Source organism: Camelina sativa, chromosome 7 (assembly GCF_030686135.1).
Source record: "Camelina sativa cultivar CO46 ecotype springtype chromosome 7, ASM3068613v1".
NCBI lineage: Eukaryota > Viridiplantae > Streptophyta > Magnoliopsida > Brassicales > Brassicaceae > Camelina > Camelina sativa.
The window spans coordinates 29098844-29117563 of NC_141886.1; the positions used below are offsets into that span (position 1 = coordinate 29098844).

General features: G+C 33.6%; 2 protein-coding genes across 3 annotated transcripts; one reads left to right on the plus strand and one right to left on the minus strand.

Moving 5' to 3' along the window:
* Positions 1–2865: 2865 nt before the first annotated feature.
* LOC104702904 (uncharacterized) lies at positions 2866–16580 on the plus strand. Of its 2 annotated transcripts, XR_015562479.1 has the most exons (8): positions 2866–3236; positions 4113–4237; positions 4321–4358; positions 4450–4560; positions 4682–4798; positions 4879–4920; positions 5010–5322; positions 16527–16580. XR_015562479.1 is itself a non-coding variant. In XM_010418825.3 (7 exons), exons 1-7 carry the CDS (start codon positions 2964–2966, stop codon positions 5078–5080), a joined length of 777 nt encoding a protein of 258 aa, XP_010417127.2. In that variant the 5' UTR covers positions 2866–2963; the 3' UTR covers positions 5081–5397. The 2 variants fall into 2 exon arrangements, 1 of the variants encoding a protein (XP_010417127.2); XM_010418825.3 differs by lacking the exon at positions 16527–16580 and having other exon boundaries at positions 5010–5397.
* Positions 16581–16865: 285 nt separating this feature from the next.
* LOC147941825 (uncharacterized) lies at positions 16866–17816 on the minus strand. The gene has a single exon (XM_087458658.1). It carries the CDS (start codon positions 17814–17816, stop codon positions 16866–16868), a length of 951 nt encoding a protein of 316 aa, XP_087314784.1.
* Positions 17817–18720: the final 904 nt, after the last annotated feature.

Consider the following 18720-nt stretch of genomic DNA (forward strand, 5'->3'; position numbering starts at 1 on the left):
AACTCTCTCATCCACATTGAGAATATTTTATGGCACTTTGTTTTGAGTAATGAAAGAGCGGTTTACAAAGTTTTGATACATTAATTTAGACATTCTATAGCCATACAAATTTATAAACAGAATAATACACATTAAGAAATGAAATAAAATGATGCTTACTTTCGATAATTTTATATTTTGCTAACTAATGCATACTTTTTTTTTGTACAAGAAAGTCTCACACAACTAATTTGTTCTTCCCTATGATAGATCTCCTTATACAGAGACCTCCTTGTATTTATCACATTTTCTTAATATTAATAACATGTCATTTCACATTTCTAATATGGATTTTCAAACTACTCTCTAATCTCCTTTCATTCCACTTTGATTTTACACAATCCTTGAAACATATAATTGCACAATTTTTGAAAAAAACTTATGAATTTCAATCGTCTTCATTTAATTATTAGTATTTAAATCATCATAATTTTACATTTAAGACATTTCTTAATTGTTATGGAAATATGGGATATGACCATTTGGTGATATATATATATATATATATATATATCTTGTCGCATGATGGTAAGCCATTGTAATAGGAAGCAACTACATCTCTATCGCATGTTATGCTACGAAATGATATTCACTATTAGAGTTTATGTAATCACAAAAAATTAGAAAAAGAATTGTATCAACACATGACACACATGTTTACATAATTATTAGTCACACAATAAACTTATTTGTATGGATATAAGTATATGGAATTTAGAAAGAAAAAAAAAAAATTTGTCACACATTTTTTGTTCCCTAAATTCAAAAATTATAAAAACAAAATTTTGTTCATAATTTACATATATATTTGATTTCATAATTTAATAACCATGTATTTTTTTCATACTTGATTGTTTTACATGATTTTCTTCCTCTCCAAATAAATATTAGCTTGATGTCAAAGTTACTCATTAAGACACGTGTCAAATATATTGATTAGATGTTAACACATGTCAAATTTTTCAAAAACTTGATGTCAAAGTTACTCATTAACAAGATCGTGACACGTGTCAAATATATTGATTAGATGTTGACACGTATCAAAATTTACAAAAAAATAGATTTACAGAATTTTACATGTTTATATTTTAAAAAATTTATTTTTCTAAATCAAAAAAGAAAACTAACAAAATCAATATATTTTTCATTGTATGCTAATTATATTATATGTGTGTTCTTAATAAAATTTTTCATGTGTAAGCAAAAACTTAATTTATTAAACATGTATATTAATCAATAAATAATAAATAACAAAGTTAAAAGAATAACATAAGTTATTTAACATAATTTTAGTCAGATATAAATTGTATTTATCGTTGTAATATATATTTTTTTTATTGTATGAGATAATATAAATCTTATGAGATAATATGTAAATTTTTATTGTAAGTAAGTACACAAAACCTTGAAAGAATAATGAACTTAAAAAAAAAAATTCAATAGATGATGTGTGTTAGTATAGTTTTACATGTTTTATTTTAAAGATTTTAATGCATGTAGTAATATGAGAAACCTCAAAAGAAAATAGAAAAAATGAGTTTGTACGAATGAATTTTTGGTTAATTGATGAAAATTTACAAAATATTACTTATGAAATTATGAAATATAGAACAATAATATTTAGGATATTTTTGGATTCCAAAAATTTTGTGGGTGTTAAATGATTTTTTTGCTTATTTTTATTATTAAATTTAAAATACTAACCAATATACATATTATCTCATATTATTTCTCTTATTATTATTTTTACTCTAATCCATGAAGAAGTGAATTATGGTTTTACGATGAAATAGATAGTTAAATGTGATTACTAAACTGAATTTCTAACGATGAAATTTATTTTAGAATTAAAAAATTTCAAATATTAATATATATCATTTATAAAAAAATCATTTAAGAATATTAGTAATTTTTAATATTTAATTTTATAATTTCAACACATGTATTTTTGTAATGCATATGTCAAAACATAAGATAATTCAAAATAAATTATAATTTATAGGAATGAATCTTCAGTTATTTGATGAGAATGTCTTTATATCTTTATAATATGTTTTTTATTTTATAAATTTCACTCATGTAAAATTGATTAAGACATGAGGTAAAATTAGTACTTATGAGATAATAACATAACAAATATATCTTAAAAAATGTTGATTCAGTTTTTTTGCGAATTACATTTTGTTAATTTTTATTTGTATTTTCCATTCTTACTAAAAAATATATATGATGTATTAATTATGTTTGATATAAAATATTTATTTCTATGCATTAAAATGAAATGTGTAATTAAAATTAAAATATGGTTTATTATGATGGTATAGATATTTAAATAGTACTCCTTTTCCTATAATAGTTTTTGGGTAAAAAAAGCACAAAGATTAATAAACAATAAATATTATGTCATTTATAAAACTTCAACCAACCAACAGAAAAATATACTGCATAGTTCAAATAGTCATAAATTGTTATATTAATAAAAATTGTACATAGAAATTTGAAAAAATATTATAAAATAGAGCAAAAAAGCCTTAAAATTAGTATATAATGGAACTGAGAGAGTATTAAAATGAAATATGAGAGGTTCATATTCAATATTAAAATGTTATAAGATAAAATCTAAAAACATGTATATTACTACTTAATAATTTTTTCAAATTTTTATCCGCCTAATAACGCAGACCTTATCTAGTATACATATTATTTTTATCAACTATTATATATATTTATGTATTTAAAATCCTTTTGTTCAAAAAAAAAATGTATTTAAAATCCATGACCCACTACAGTATTGGGTCTTCATATAAGGCCCAATAAAAATCTCCACAGGTAAACAAAAATTATCGAAACAGTTAAGGGAACAAACAACACGAATTCCCAGAAAGGCAGAAACAAAAAGATAAAGGGAAAAAAAAAAAAAGAGAATGAAGAATGTGAATCGAGTCTTCTTCTGCAATTCACTCTCTCTCGTCTTCCTCGTTCCTTCTTTCACTCGTTCCACTCTCCGATTCACTTACTCCTCCGCCTCCGCCTCCGCAGCTTCTTCTTCTCCCAACCGTGCGATTCACTGCATGGCTTCCGATTCCCCTCAACCCGGAGATGGTTCCGTCTCTCTTCCTCCTCCTCTTTCCGCGGCGGTTCCCACTTCTTCCGCTTCTTCCGCCATCGATTTCCTCTCTCTATGTACTCGCCTCAAGGTAACCTTTCTATGATCCGCTTTGAGTTCTTTTCGCTAAGATCCGGTGGATTCTGTGGTTATACAGCGTAATGTAATGTTGATGCGTTGTTCTTGTTGATGGATCGTAATAGAATCTGAATTAGTTAGGGAAATGATATGATTCTCAAGCTATGTGGTTGCTTTGAGGATCTAAGTCCTCACTGATGTGTTTTTTTATGTGAATCTGGGTGAGGTTTTGTTTCCTGCTTCGTAGATTACATTAACCTTAGTCCTCCTCACTGATGTGTTTTTGCTAAGATTCTGGTAGTTTCTGTGATTAAGCCATTTCTTCTCGGGCAAGTCTCATTCATGGAATCTTTGAGAAAGTATGATTTTATAAAGATGTTGGTTTCAAACCTCTAATGCAATGTTGTTGTAGTGTTTATAAGACGATGCGTTGTTTAGATTTATGTGTATGTTTGTTACCAATGTTAGATGGATCTGTGCGGAGGTCATACTGTTGATGGATTGTGGAATTTGATGCAATTGTGTATCTGTTTATAAGATCATGTTTGTGGATGTTTGTAACCAATGTTAAGATGGATCTGTGTGGAGATATCTTCACACGTTTCATGAATCTGTAGCGCGTTGCAAAAATGAAACATTGTCAAGTTGTAAAATTTATGTGGCTGCAATGCAACTGTTGATGGATTGTAGAAATTCGTTTGGGAAATGAAACGAGTTTAATCGACGTGGTTACTTTTATGATCTGTGATTACTAAAGTCCTTGTAGATATCAAGTTTTTTCCGGTGTTGTTATGTGAATCTAGTTTTTTTTTTTTTTGTGTTTGCTGCTTTATCTATAAGAATTTGTGTGTTGTTTCCTTTGCTAAACCACCTTTTGTACATCAAATAGACAACTCCAAGAGCTGGATGGATTAAAAGAGATGTGAAAGATCCAGAATCAATAGCGGATCACATGTATCGGATGGGTCTTATGGCTTTAATATCTTCAGATATCCCTGGTGTTAACAGAGACAAGTAAGATTCGTGCTTGCTCCGTCTTTATATTCAAGTTCTCCTGCTGGAATTTAAAATCATTCATATTTGCTTTCTTTTTACAGATGCATGAAAATGGCAATTGTTCATGACATTGCAGAAGGTTAGTTCTTTAACTTCTTTTTAGAGTGTACATCACAAATCACAAGTTATTTAGGAATGATTGTTTGAATTCTATCATTGTTGGTGAGTAGCCATTGTAGGAGACATTACACCTTCTTGTGGGATCTCAAAAGAAGAGAAAAACCGAAGAGAAAGTGAAGCACTTGAACACATGTGCAAACTCTTGGGTGGAGGAGAAAGAGGTCCGTTCTCTTCTATCCTTCAAATACCTTATATATCTTCGTTCTCTATCTTCTTGTGGCTCATTTGCAGAGATACTTATTTATCACTTCTACCATTATATATTTTACGCGGTAACTGCAGCCAATGAAATCGCTGAGCTTTGGAGAGAATATGAAGAGAACTCTTCACCTGAAGCCAAAGTTGTTAAAGATTTCGACAAGGTTGAGCTGATACTACAAGCTTTGGAATACGAACAAGGTAATGACCTCAACAAAAATCCTAATTTGAGAATGACAACAGACTAAATCTCATATTGTTTGTTTGCTATTTTACGGCAGCGCAAGGGAAAGATCTGGAAGAGTTTTTCCAATCGACCGCTGGTATTTGCTGTTGTAATTTAGAATCCAAATACATAAAATCTCTATATGGTTGAAGCCTTTTTAAACTTGTTTCTGTTTGATTCATTCAGGTAAGTTCCAGACTGATATAGGCAAGGCTTGGGCGTCGGAGATTGTTTCAAGAAGACGAAAGCAACATTAGTTCACACATTGATACTTTTTAAAAAAAAATTGGTTTCTTAACGTCTAGTTCTCATCGGAGTTAAAAATACTCGTACGTTTCAAATTTTAATCTTCGTTGCTGTCTTTTACGTTTCAATAGCGATCTTTTTTACTAGTGACTATTTGTATAGGATCAAAATAATTAATCAAGCTCGCAATTTTTTTAATTAAAAAAAAGTATTGGATCTGTGTTATCATACTTTTTTTAAAAAACTTGTGATTGTTATGAATATATTGTATTATGTAGATGCTCTCGGCCCATTAGTATAAATCCTAAACCTTAAAGTTGTATCATTATATATATATTATATCATATGAGATAGATTAATATTACAAGAGAATAATTTCCTAAACTTCTTGTTATAACAGTTATCGGCACCGAGTCTAGCCGTCTAAAAAAATCCAGCAGCCGTCATCTTATCGTCACGTCTTTGCCTCTGTCTTCGGTTTTGCCTCTGTTTCCGAAAAAAAAACTTGTTAAAGGCATCTATGTCTTTATGACATCATCTATTTCTCCGAGTACTCCATCAAGATAAGTAAATTAAAAAATTTGATGGAGTAGTTTTTGGTTACGGTGTTATTGTTCATAATATTAGTTGATGTTCATGATAGAATTAATATTTAATTACTGTCACGATGAATTTATTAGACGGTACTGTAGATATATAATCGATTCATAGTTTTACCATCGTGGTTTATATTCTATTACTCATGTTTGGTTTTGTTTGGTTTATTGTTTGGAGGTGTCGTGTCTGTTTGTGATCATGCTACACCGTCTCCGTTACCACGTAGGCACGTACTACTTTTTGATCCCTCTGTTTTCTAATCATCGAGGTATGTCTTACCCCAAACATGAATTCATGGATAAATTTAAAAAAAGAAAAAAAAAAAAAAAGATTAAGATGTTTGAAACATTTGTGCCATACTTTATTTGATCGGTGTGAAATATATTATAAGGTATCAATTCTATGTTTCATGATTGTTGATCTCGAATTTAATAAAGTCATACAATACCATGCTTTATAATTGGTTGCATGGTTTGTTACTATTTGATGGTCAATCGACTTTATTTTAAATTGGAAAACTAAACTATATTGTTTATTACTTTAATGATCGAACATGACCTATTATATGTTGAGCTTGATGTTTGATTGATTCGTCCAAACTGGCACATATACTTTATAATATATAAATATATGTGCTGCTAATATATATATATAATTTATTATTAAGAAATAATTATAATAATATAATTATATTTTTTGGTAAAATGTTTTAAATTTTATAAGAAAATTCTTTAATGAAAAAAAATGTTTAAGCAATATATATATATATATATATATATAAAGAAATGATGTTTAATATTTATTTAGCACTCATTTATATAATTGTTTATAATGTTTGTGATTTACTTTATTTGTTTAATCACAAATTTAAATCTAATTAAAATTAGATATAATATCATTATGAAATATTTTAAATCATGTCTCCAAAAAAAATGGTGAATACGTTGAAAATTTAGTAACAAATTACTAACTAATGATTATTGATCATGTTTTCTTGGCATCACTTCTATGAAGAGGTTTAAGTCCAAGTATATAAACATAAAAATTTTACTTATTCTTTGGAATAATCTAAAGAAAGTAAATGACTAAAAGTCTATAAAAGAATATATATAAACAACTTAATTCCACTTATAACCATGATTATAATAGAAGATAGTATCATTTTTGAAAATATAGAAGAGAAAATATATTCTACTTGTTATAAAATATTGTTGTCATGTAGACACAATATAATGAAAATATATTTTAAAAATATTATAATCTTGTTATTTGTAAATGAGTAAAATAGTGAGATGTTGATCATGAATCACATCCTATTGGGTTGCTCTATTTATGTGAATTATGTTATAAACGAAAAAGAAAGCAACACTAATGACATTAGTCGAGAAAATTACTATAAAAGTGGTCATGAATGTGGATAGTATATATAAAGTCGCGGTTAATGTCAACTAGTTTCACCACTAGAAGTGAATAATAAGTACTAGAGGTACTTATCTCATATACATATATGATGATGAAAGAATTAGTGTGAGACAATTTCCACTATTCTACTACAATAATAAGAAGTAGTAGAAAAAATATTGAAAACTCTTGAAGAGTATATATACTATTGCCTATGGGAACATAATTTGATAATTATGTGTTATAATCTTCCAATTAGTCTCAAAGTTAAAAGGGTCTAAGATATAATACATTACCCAATTTGAGAATGTTATTGATTACAAAGTGGAATTCAAATCGAGATTGATAGACATGAAGTGTCATCATCTCGAGGGGGATAATTCATGAATCCCACATACAGAGGTGATGGAACAGATATAAGATTATGTTCACACCCAAAATGAGTTTAATCACTCATATGAAAAAGCAAATCTTGAGGACTTGAAAAGTAATCATGTTGAGACAATATGCGAAGAAAATACTTTGAAATCATAAGTATTACCCAAGACAATAAAAGTATTTTAGAGATTACATGCATTATCTAGAAGATGAAATGCTTTGTGAAAATCTCACTGTTTGGCATGACCGGTTAAGCCATTCCGGTTTAGTAGTGATGCAAAAGAATAATCAGAAATTTCTGAAAATATTCACTAGAGAACCTGAAGAGTTTTCTTAGTGATTTATTATGCGTGCTGCTTTACTAAGCAAGCCGATTATATGGTTTTCACCGACCCCATGAATTTGGATAATGTCAATTTTATGGTACGTATACAAAGAGATATTGTGGACTGATCATCCACTATATTCTTGTTATCATTTTGCAACCTTGAGTTTGCAAGAGTATTTGATAAATTGACAATGGTGGTGAAACCATGCTAAATAATTGACATGAATGACTCTATATGTCAGTAAATTCGCATCGGGCCAACAAATTATCATGAGTATTCCCCATTACAATTGGTTTGGGTCAGAAACCAGATATATTCTATCTAAATGTGTTATACATGTTAAGTTGCTCCACCACAGTGATTAAGATGGGATTTGAAACAATGTTGGAAATATGTTGGATATGAATATCTCTTGATGATTGAATATCTCGAGATGCAAAGATTGTTGTTTCGGTGAGTCAGCCTTTCCAACATGAGGGAGAGAAAATAAACAGCTGGTAGAGAAATATATTATAAGAAATTATCTTGATCCTTGTACTAAGAAATGTGCGTTAGAAATTAAAAAGATAATTTATTGGCAAAGTTTGCAAAGATGCTAAAAGCATGCAAAAGCCATTTTCTGATTGATACTAAGATTTTTGTGTGTCTCCTAGTAGGTTCAATTAACATTATGCAGTTGTAGTACTTAAGGTGTCAATCCAAATGGGATGTTGCCAGCACTCAAGATGCAATCAAGAAATCACAAGTTAAGCCAATTCAAAAAGAGTGTTTTTATGTCTAAGAATCCTAGAGTGATCAGAATGCAAAACGGAAATGAGTCACAGAACTAGAAACGAAAATGTATGACACGAAGCGAACAAGAATAAGTGGAACCGAAAACGATCCTAAGCATGAACAAACGAAACAGTCTCAGGAATGTAATATCAATCAAAAAAATAAAAGTCCTAAGGATGGGAGTAATCGATGTCGGTGGAGTCTCCTAGTCTACAGAGTGTTTAACATACGACAAGCAAACTATCCCTAAACAATGAACATCACAACTTAGCTAATCCAATCTCTTGACAAAAGCTACTCAGACTCAACCACTTCCATACCTAGATCTCGCTAGAGAAACATGATCAAGCATGGCATGAAAAACAAGTTCATTCACGTTAACAAACATCCTAGACAACTAATCTCTTAGGCTAGGAACGTAAGTCTCTGGCACTAGTTGGTCAGACATTTCATCAAACACCTTTTGGGTGTGGAAATGTCTCGAACCTAGTTCCAATTGATCAGAGAGAAACTAGTAATTCTAACACTAGTCCAGAAGGGAATCATACAAATCAAGCTTAAACACTCTACATCCTATGATCCTCCACATAATCTATCCCATCCCCAAGAACTCTAGCACTACTCAGATCCGGAAATCATCACCAAAGACATAAATCCAGAAAATATTGAACAAAGCATAATAATATAGACAAGAATGAGATGGGCAACTTTGTAGAAGAAATCAGATGCAAAAAACTAAACGGATTAAAAGATATCTGGATACAAAGTCTCAAAAGTTTTAGGTGGCTAGGTAGAACCTTAAGAACAAAACGAGAATAAAAGATAAGATATCCTAAACCAAGACTTAACAAAATGTATATATAGTAAAAACGTGTGAGTCCCTAAAACTTAAAACGACAAGATAGAGCGTCGGTTCGGGAGTCTCCTGAAGCGTGTCAGACGGAGCGTCTTCCTGGCATGCGTAATTTCGTCCGTGTGCGTCCAGTGGCTCGATTGGTGTGAGTAGGAGTGGGTCAAGCCATGCGAGTGAAAATGGCTCGAGCATGGTCGGTGAAAGTGGCTCGAGCGTGGTCGGTGAAAGTGGCTCGAGCGTGGTTGGTGAAAGTGGCTCGAGTTGGGTGTATACACATCTACTAAAACAATGATAACTATTGAACCACACCTCCGATTGGCTTGAAATAAATGGCATTGGAAAGATGACTCAATTATCTATAACTTTTATGAAGACGTCAAAAGATGAATCCCTAGACCAGTGGCTCGAGTGATGGCTCGATTGAGTGGTCCGACTGGTGCCCTAAGAGTGGCTCGATTGCGTAGGTTGAGAGTGGCTCGATTGTGGAGGTTGAGAGTGGCTCGACTGTGGAGGTTGAGAGTGGCTCGATTGTGGCCGCTGAGAGTGGCTCGATCGTGTGCGTCTCCGACGTCTCCTAAACACCTGAAATACTTCGAAATGCACAATGCATGCAAGGATGATGCAAAAACTTCCTAAACATGCAAAGTGTATAAAAGAGGTGCTGCAAAATGACTAGTTATCCTAGCTAAATGTATGACAAATGCATGCTAAGGAGATGCAAAATATAGACATATCACTGACCTTGACAGTGAAAAAGTCACATATACCAGCTCTGCTCTAATTAATATCAATGTCCTAGAAGGATAAGATCAACTGCTAGTATAAGTCTAAAGATCACATGAAGTGTGATAGTCTTATGGTTCCTAATATAAGCATCCTCGGTAAAGAAAAAGAGCATAAATTAATATGGCACCGGAGAAGCAGAGAGTTATGTAAATCTCTAGAGGAGATTTAGAGACAAAGACATGAGTAAGAAAGAGATTCAGGTACCTGAGAATCAAAATGAAAAGAAATCTCAACAAGTTGAGTCATGTCTAGAATGAAAAGGAACCAAAAAGGCAAATCGACGTCGTAAATATGTTTGCATGTAGTGTTGCAGTTGATGCACTACAAGAAAACACGTCTTTTGCGATGGACAAATCTATCGCGAATCCCTCGCAAATCGACAAAAGCGAGAAATTTGCGAGGAAAGTCTGTTCCTCGCAAATCGGTCAACTTTGCAATTCCCTCGCAACTTTTGCGAGGAAACGTTGTCCCTCGCAAATCCCACGCATTTTTCGAGGAACTATTATTCTAGCAAAATCCTAGCAATTCTAGATCTAGTAAATCCCTCGCAAATTTGCGATGCTTTTGCAATTAAAATTTCCGTTGCAAATTTTAATAACGGTGCAAATTGTAAAAAAAAATAGAATTTTCATTTTGGTAATTAAATTAAACCTGTAATTAAAATTAAACCTGAAATTATAATTAAACTTTATACTTAAGCAAATTAATGCTGTAATTAGAAGTACTAAGTTTACAATAACAAAACATAATAACCGATTTTGTTCTACACAAAAAATAGATATGAGAGGATAAAACAAGTTCATCAATGTTTACAAATCAAGTTCATCATTGTTTACTGTCTGGTGGTTCCATCTCCGGCGGTTCCATCTCCGGTGGTTCCATCTCCGGCGGTTCCATCTCCGGTGGCAGGTCTGGCCGGTGAATCTTCTCGGCGAAATCTAGCAGCAAACTCTGGATCTTTAGATGCAAGATAATCAAAGTATGCATCATAACTATGCATCTTCTCAGAATTTTCTTGCATCTTTTGTGCATTGGCCTGTAGTTGAGTTGCTTGAGTTTCAAGAACAGCTTCGGCAGCAGCAAGCTTCGCAGCTAGAACAAGTGGATCTTCAAAAGGAGGAGGCGGTTGAACAATATGAGCTGAAGATGCTTCTGCTTGCATGTTACCAACACCATATATCCGGTTCTTTTTCTTCGGAGCAACCTGCCAACAAAACATATAGACACCATAAGTGTTTACACAAACACAAACATTAACATAAACAATGAAGCATGTTTTACCTCGGCATAAATTTGGTTCTTCACAATTAGTGAGAACCAACCAGAAGCACTACTCTCCATGTTATCCGCTGATATTAGGGAAGACTCAGCTTCAGCTATCTTTGACGACACTTCATTGGACACCTTCTCAGACAGTCCATCAACAAACGACCCATCAGGTTTCCTATGAGTATCTTCTAGTACTCGCAGGAAATCAGGTAGTGGCTCACCAGTACTCTCAGACTAAGAACAGAGAAATCAAACAACTATATTACTATATTGTATATATGATATGATTAATGAACTTGTGTTAAACATAGATACTTACAAGCTTTCGTGCTCGGGCTTTAAAAGAGGTCTGACCAGAACGGTGCTTATGTATTCCGGTGCCATCAGGATCACTATAGCGAGCATTACGGCTATTGATACTCTTTGCTTCTGATTTTGGTTCACACCAAAAGTTAAACAAGCCATCCGATACAGTAGGATCAAGCCACCGCGACATTGCGTCATTACCTTTCTTCCTCCACTTACCCTTCCACCGAGACACTTGATCACTCATCCGGGTCTTCAACTTCTTTTCAAACTCAGCTCTAACTCTTCCATTGATGGACGCATCCCAATTGTATGTTTGCTTGTAAAGACATAAAATGAATCAGAAACAGAATCAGAACCAAATTCGAATAATAAACACACAAAATCTGTAATTTAAACACAACAACAATTTGTAACTTACCGCAAAAGTTTCAAACCACCGGTTTACAACCGGACCTGGTGTTTGGGTCCAATTGGCATGAGCTGACTTGAAATCTCTTTCAAAAATGGCCCGGACAGTAGCAGCAACCGAAGAATCCTGGTCAAACCTACAAAACATAAGATAAAAGGAATTAGGATCATTGAAATTACAAAACATAAAGATAAACTATATGTTAGATACATAACATTCTCACCAAATAGTACCCGGAGGTCGCTTAGGATCCAGTTTTGGTAAGCCAGCACGCCCGGGACTTGCAAGTAACTCTTCCAAAGTGAAAAACACTTGAGAGGCACTTGCACCGTTGACACACGACGTTGATTGCTGAGGAGGATCATTTTGCTGAGGAGGATCATTTTGCAGAGGAGGAAGATCATTTTGCACCGGTGAGGTACCTTGAGAAGAGGCGGTAGAATGTAGCCTTTGAGCCGAGCCAGTAGAGCGTACCCCTCGAGAAGGGACGGGAGGAGATTATCCTTGTGAAGATATGAACCTTGAGTAATGGTTTTGGTTGACAGATCCGTTTTGGTCTCGAGAAGACATCTGAGAAGTGAGAACATGTAAAATTAATCATTACCCTAAATTAAAAACAAAAATTAAAACCCCTAAAATCGAATCGAAACCCTAATCCCAATCGAATCGAATTAAAACCCCTAATCCCAATCGAATTGAATTAAAACCCCTAATCCCAATCGAATCGAATTAAAACCCCTAATCCCAATCGAAACCCTAATCCCAATCGAATCGAATTAAAACCCCTAAAATCGAATCGAAACCCTAATCGAAACCCTAATCGAAACCCTAATCGAAACCCTAATCGACAAACCCTAAATCGAAACCCATCTCGAATCGAAACCCTAATCGAAACCCTAATCGAATCGAATTAAAACCCCTAATCCCAATCGAAACCCTAATCCCAATCGAATCGAATTAAAACCCCTAAAATCGAATCGAAACCCTAATCGAAACCCTAATCGAAACCCTAATCGAATCGAAACCCTAATCGAAACCCTAATCGAATCGAAACCCTAATCGAATCGAAACCCTAATTGACAAACCCTAAATCGAAACCCATCTAAAAAACAACAGAAGAAGAGAGAGGAGGAGGAGATTAGTCGGAGAAGGGATGAGAGGAGGAGTAGACTAACCTGAGAAGGGATGGGAGGAGGAGTAGACACCGGAGAAGAGATGAGAGGAGGAGTCGACAACCGAAGAAAGGATGAGATGAGGAGTAGACAACCGGAGAAGACAATCGGAGAAGAATGAAATCGGAAGAAGAAGAGAAGTTTTTAGTGTTTGTCGGCTGCGGGTGTTGGTTTGAGCTTTGCTCAAACTAGGTTTTTTACTTATATAGGAAATTAATGGCGTCGCAATTCCAACGCAAAATTTGCGAGGGATTTACTAGAGTCCCTCGCAAAAGCATCCCAAACAATAATTAATATAAATTTTCTTATTTACAGTTTTTTGCGACCAAATTGCGAGGGAACGTAGCAAATCCCTCGCAAAATCTTTAGGGTTTAGGATTTGCAATTGTCATTAGTGTCCTATCTTATATTATAAATATTGAATTATTTCAATTTAATAATTATTAGTAATGTAATTAATCTTAAAGGTCAAGGTTCAACGGTTTAGGGTTGTTATTTGCGAGGGAATTGCTATGTATTGAGTCCTTTGCAATGGATTTGCGACGAATTTGCTATGGCTCTAGCAAATCAGTCGCAAATTTGTCGCAAACCTTGAATATCTAATTTGCAAAAACCATCAAAATAATTGTAGCAAATTAGTCAAATTAACTTTCAAGTATATTATAAGGTCCAATGGTGTCATCATACTCTTTTCTATCATCAAACTTTCCAAAATTGTCCAATTTTGCATCTTACTCTAAACATGATGATGTTCTACACTATATCACATATATGTTCAATACATTGAGACAAATATTTGCCAAATTGTCCAATTCTCTAACAATTTTGTGTTGCACTGCTATCTTTGATTAACAATTTTGGATTCATCTTTTTTAATCATTAATAGTAATGTAATAAGTCTTTAGGGTTTAGGGTTTAGGGTTTAAAGTTTTTTTTGCGAGGGAATTGCTATGTTTTGAGTCCTTTGCAATGGATTTGCGACGAATTTGCTATGGCTCTAGCAAATCAGTCGCAATTTGTCGCAAACCTTGAATATCTAATTTGTAAAAACCATCAAAATAATGTTAAAAGTTAGTAAATTCACCTTATGAACACATTCAAATGTATTTCATAATAATTCTATTAAGTTTTGTAATAGCAAATTTGCTATGGCTTTCGCAAATCACTCGCAATTCCATAGCAAATTTGCTATGGAGGTTGTTCTCGCAAAATCCTCGCAATATTGCGATGGATTTGCGAGGAAAGGGACCTTCCCAGCGAATTTGTCGTAAATGCGTCGCAAATGAGCAGCGGATTTGCGACGGATTAGTTCCTCGCAAATTTGCGAGGGATGTGCTACGGTTTTTTATTTCCTAGTAAATCCCTCGCAAATCTATCGCAAATTTGCGAGAGCTGTACTCCGTCGCAATGTGTCCTCGCAAAAGGCTTGTTTTCCTGTAGTGATGATGTTATTGATAAAAATCGAGGATCATAAACCGCGGTTAATAGAAAAAGTTTTATTGAAAAGTGTACACAAAGAATGATTGGTTAATCATTGAAATAAGATACTATGAAATAGTTCAAATCTTTTAAAGAGATAATATTTGGATTTGTAGTCCTTACACTTGAAAATGTAAAATGAGTGGGACATAAGGGGATCTTTATGAGAAATAAAGTACATATAGTAGTACAATGATTCTCATAAATACTTGATATTTATTATGGGAAATGCACTCTCATATGGTAGAAGCAACTATGTAGATCCTTTATGCCTTTGAAAATAAGGCAAGACTTGATTTAGTATATTGTAAAAGCAAGAAAAAGTCTTCATGCCTTTTGACACATTTGGAAAGAAAAAGGTGAGAGTTTATCTCTATGAGAGAATCATGTTTGTAGATCATTGTTGTTGATCTTAGGGATCTCATAGTGGGTTAAAAATAAATCGGGAACAAACTAAGAAAAATCTTAGGGTTGTGTAAATCCGAGATTAAACACTAATTGTAATTGTGTTCAAGATGTATTTTCAAGAAAGTTTGAGGACGTAGGCCTTTGCTGAACCTCGTTAAAAGAAAAATTATATATGTCTCTTGTCTCTTCAGCACTTACAAGTGGTTCTTGTTAAAAGAAATGTACAAGAACAAGTGCGAATATGTTGATAATGAAAATATTATCTAAACTCCGGTATATATTTCACATACTAAGGAATATATAGAGAAATGATCAATGATGAAATATTACTCCTGAAAGATGGAGAAACCGGATTGTATAAGATCAGATCTTTCATAAAATTTCTTTAGGTTACAAATTTGACATCTGATGAGAGAGATGTTATCTCAAGATGCTTACATTATCTTACATAGAGAATTGATCTTGTAGTACCATACTAAGAAGAAGAGTTGAAAGAGAAAGTGTTACAAGGAGAGTATGAATAACTCCTATGTATAAGATGATTGTTTGGAAGATTGTATGTAAAAGAAGATTTGGACTTAAAGTTCAAATAGATATTCTTTATGAAAGGGGTTCAAATGACTTGAAGTTCAATGACCCAGTAGAATATATGATGATCATATGAGTTTGTACCTCAAAGCGCTGTTTATAACAGTTCAGAAAAGATGATATATATATGATCATAATGCATAACCTGAAGATGATGCTTTCAGGGGGAGAAATATGATCATAAGCGTGGTTGTACTCTTTTTCCCTTATCATGGTTTTTATCCCATTGGGTTTTTCCTTGAAAGGTTTTTAATGAGACAACAAAAGAACACACGAAAGATAAACACCTGAAAAGGGAATATTATGATTCCAATGGTGAAAGATTATCATCTTCAAAGTCTTTGAAATACATTGATGAGATTGTGAGAAACAAAGATAATCATACAGATGAGTCACTTGCGAGATCCATGACCAATAGAAGAATGGCGATACACGCTTACTACAGATTCGTTCAAGTGAAGATTTGGGGAACCATTTACCAAGGCGTTTCCAACCACTACTTTGAAGAAGCTACTTCATCATATTGGATCGGTCATCTCGAAGATTTCAAGTGATGTACTCAAGAGGGGGAGTAAAAGCGTGCTGCACTCTTTTTCCCTTAACCATGGTTTTTCCCACTGGGTTTTCCTAGTAAGGTTTTTAACGAGGCAGCATCTCATATGCGCATTTGGGACTAAAATTTTATAATGGTCATCCAAGGGGGAGTGTTATGAATATATTGTATTATGTGGATGCCCATTATCGGCCCATTAGTGTAAACCCTAAATCCTAAAGTTGTATCACTATATATATGTTATATCCTATGGGATAGATTAATAATACAAGAGAACAATTCCCTAAACCTCTTGTTATAACAGTGATGCTTTCATATAAATGAAATAAAATGTAGGCTAGATAGTTACCGACTCTTTTACGGTTTTACCGACTCTCGTCTAGGCATGGAAATTTTTTGTGTTCGTATCTCTTACTGCAAGCCGTTCTATTGCCGACTGTTTTAAAACCAGAATGTTTCCTCTTCTTTATAAGCATCACAAAGCCTCAATTTCAGATCAGAAGAGTTTCCGCTGGAGCAAGAACATCCTCATATGTTTCATCAATCATATTCTGGAGTTCCTTGATAAGTTTCTCCGCATTTGTTTGAGTAGATTTCTTCCCAAAGGAGATAATTCTTTTAGAATTTTGGATTTTCTTCCATAGAGGATGATGGTTTTTGTGTGATCCTCCCATTATGGCTTCTTTGAGTCTAGCTTTTCCACTCTCTCTTTTGTCTAACATGAAATTTTTTTCCGGACTTGATGGAATAGAGGCTAGGAGGGGTCTATGATCAGAACCCCACATCTTCAAATACTCCACACCCGTGTGGGAAAATATGTTGTGCCACTCTTTGTTCCCCATGGCTCTGTCCAACTGAGATTGTATATTCCCATTCGTCTGTTGTCCTTTCCATGAGAATTGATTTCCTTGGAAAGGGAAATCAATAAATCCACATGCTTGGATCATAGCACGGAAAGGTAGAAAAGAATTCTCGGATCTTTTTTTGCCACCACATTTCTCATGATTCCCGGTAATCTCATTAAAATCATCAATGATGAACCAACAAGCATCAGAACGAGTAATCCCGATACGGGTTAACCACTCCCAAACATGCTCTGGGCATTTAACAACAAGATCACCATAAACAAACGTCATGAATACTCGATTTCCATCAATGACAGTCTCAGTGTCAATCAAGAAGCGATCATCTGAGACTAGAATATGAACCGGATAATCATTAGAATAAAAAAGAGCTAGTCCTCCATCGTTGTTTCCCTTTGGTTCCACCGTGAAGAGGTTGTCATATCCGAGAGAGGTTTGTTTGTCTTCCATAAACGAGCGGTCATTCTTAGTTTCACAAAGAAACATAAAACTAGGAGAATACATGTTGTGCATTTCTTCTAATCTACGGGTTGTGGGTTCGGCTCTTGCCCCTTGGCAATTCCACGATAGAATCCTCATGAATGTGGTGATCTTAAATGGGGGTTTGAGTTTTTTTAATCCGATTTAATAACCTTACTTTAACGTAGAGAAAGACACCTCAATGAGAAGGAGTAGAAATCACATTAATCATTTTGATTTCTTTGAATCAATTTTTATTTTACTTTTCTGTTTAACACCCAATTCCGAGGAGATCTCAAAGAAGTCAAGTGAGAAGAGTGTGTCTAAAGGTGACAAAAAAAACTGTAGATCTACACCAACTGAGTTCAGATCCAAAAAAGCAAGTAGGATGGGTGAGACGAGGAAGGAGAGGCTCAGATCTGTTGTCGGAGATCCGGTGTCACAACTTTTGACATGGTCTCCATACACTTCACCTTTAGAGAGAGGGAAAAACCATGGGGCTAGAACTGCGGCTTAAGAGCATGGGCATTGGTGTAGGACACATTTTGGTCTCTCAAATATAATAAGATTATTTTCAGAGTTTTTTAAGTTTGGTATAAGCATTGGTGTCCCTTACAGTTGATCCTCTGAATAAAATAATAATATTTTAAATTAAAAAAATTAATTATTTAAATTAATAAGTAAAAACATATTAAACATATTAGAGAGAGAGAGTCAAGAGAGAGAGTCGGAGAGAATACACAAATGAACTGGACGGACCGATTTTTGGGTTCGCCCTACCCAAATAACACCAACCACGCAGACGCTGCCACATGTAACGAAATTACGTCCCGTTTGGAGGAACATTTCTTCGATAATCTGTTTATTTCGATTTAAATTTATAATTTTAATACCAAAAGACGGACCAAACTAACGCTAATGCACTTGCTCTAAGAACACTTAGCAAGAGAATTAGAAGAGTGGTGGAGGAGATGAGATTGAAACCGATAAAATATCATTATAAAAAAAAGAAAAAAAAAAACAA

Coding starts and splice junctions, on each gene's coding strand:
- LOC104702904 (XM_010418825.3), top strand. CDS start 2,964: ATGAAGAATGTGAATCGAGTCTTCTTCTGCAATTCACTCTCTCTCGTC. Junction 4,238..4,320: donor CCTGGTGTTAACAGAGACAA/GTAAGATTCGTG, acceptor TTCTTTTTACAG/ATGCATGAAAATGGCAATTG. Junction 4,921..5,009: donor GTTTTTCCAATCGACCGCTG/GTATTTGCTGTT, acceptor TGATTCATTCAG/GTAAGTTCCAGACTGATATA.
- LOC147941825 (XM_087458658.1), bottom strand. CDS start 17,816: ATGAGGATTCTATCGTGGAATTGCCAAGGGGCAAGAGCCGAACCCACA.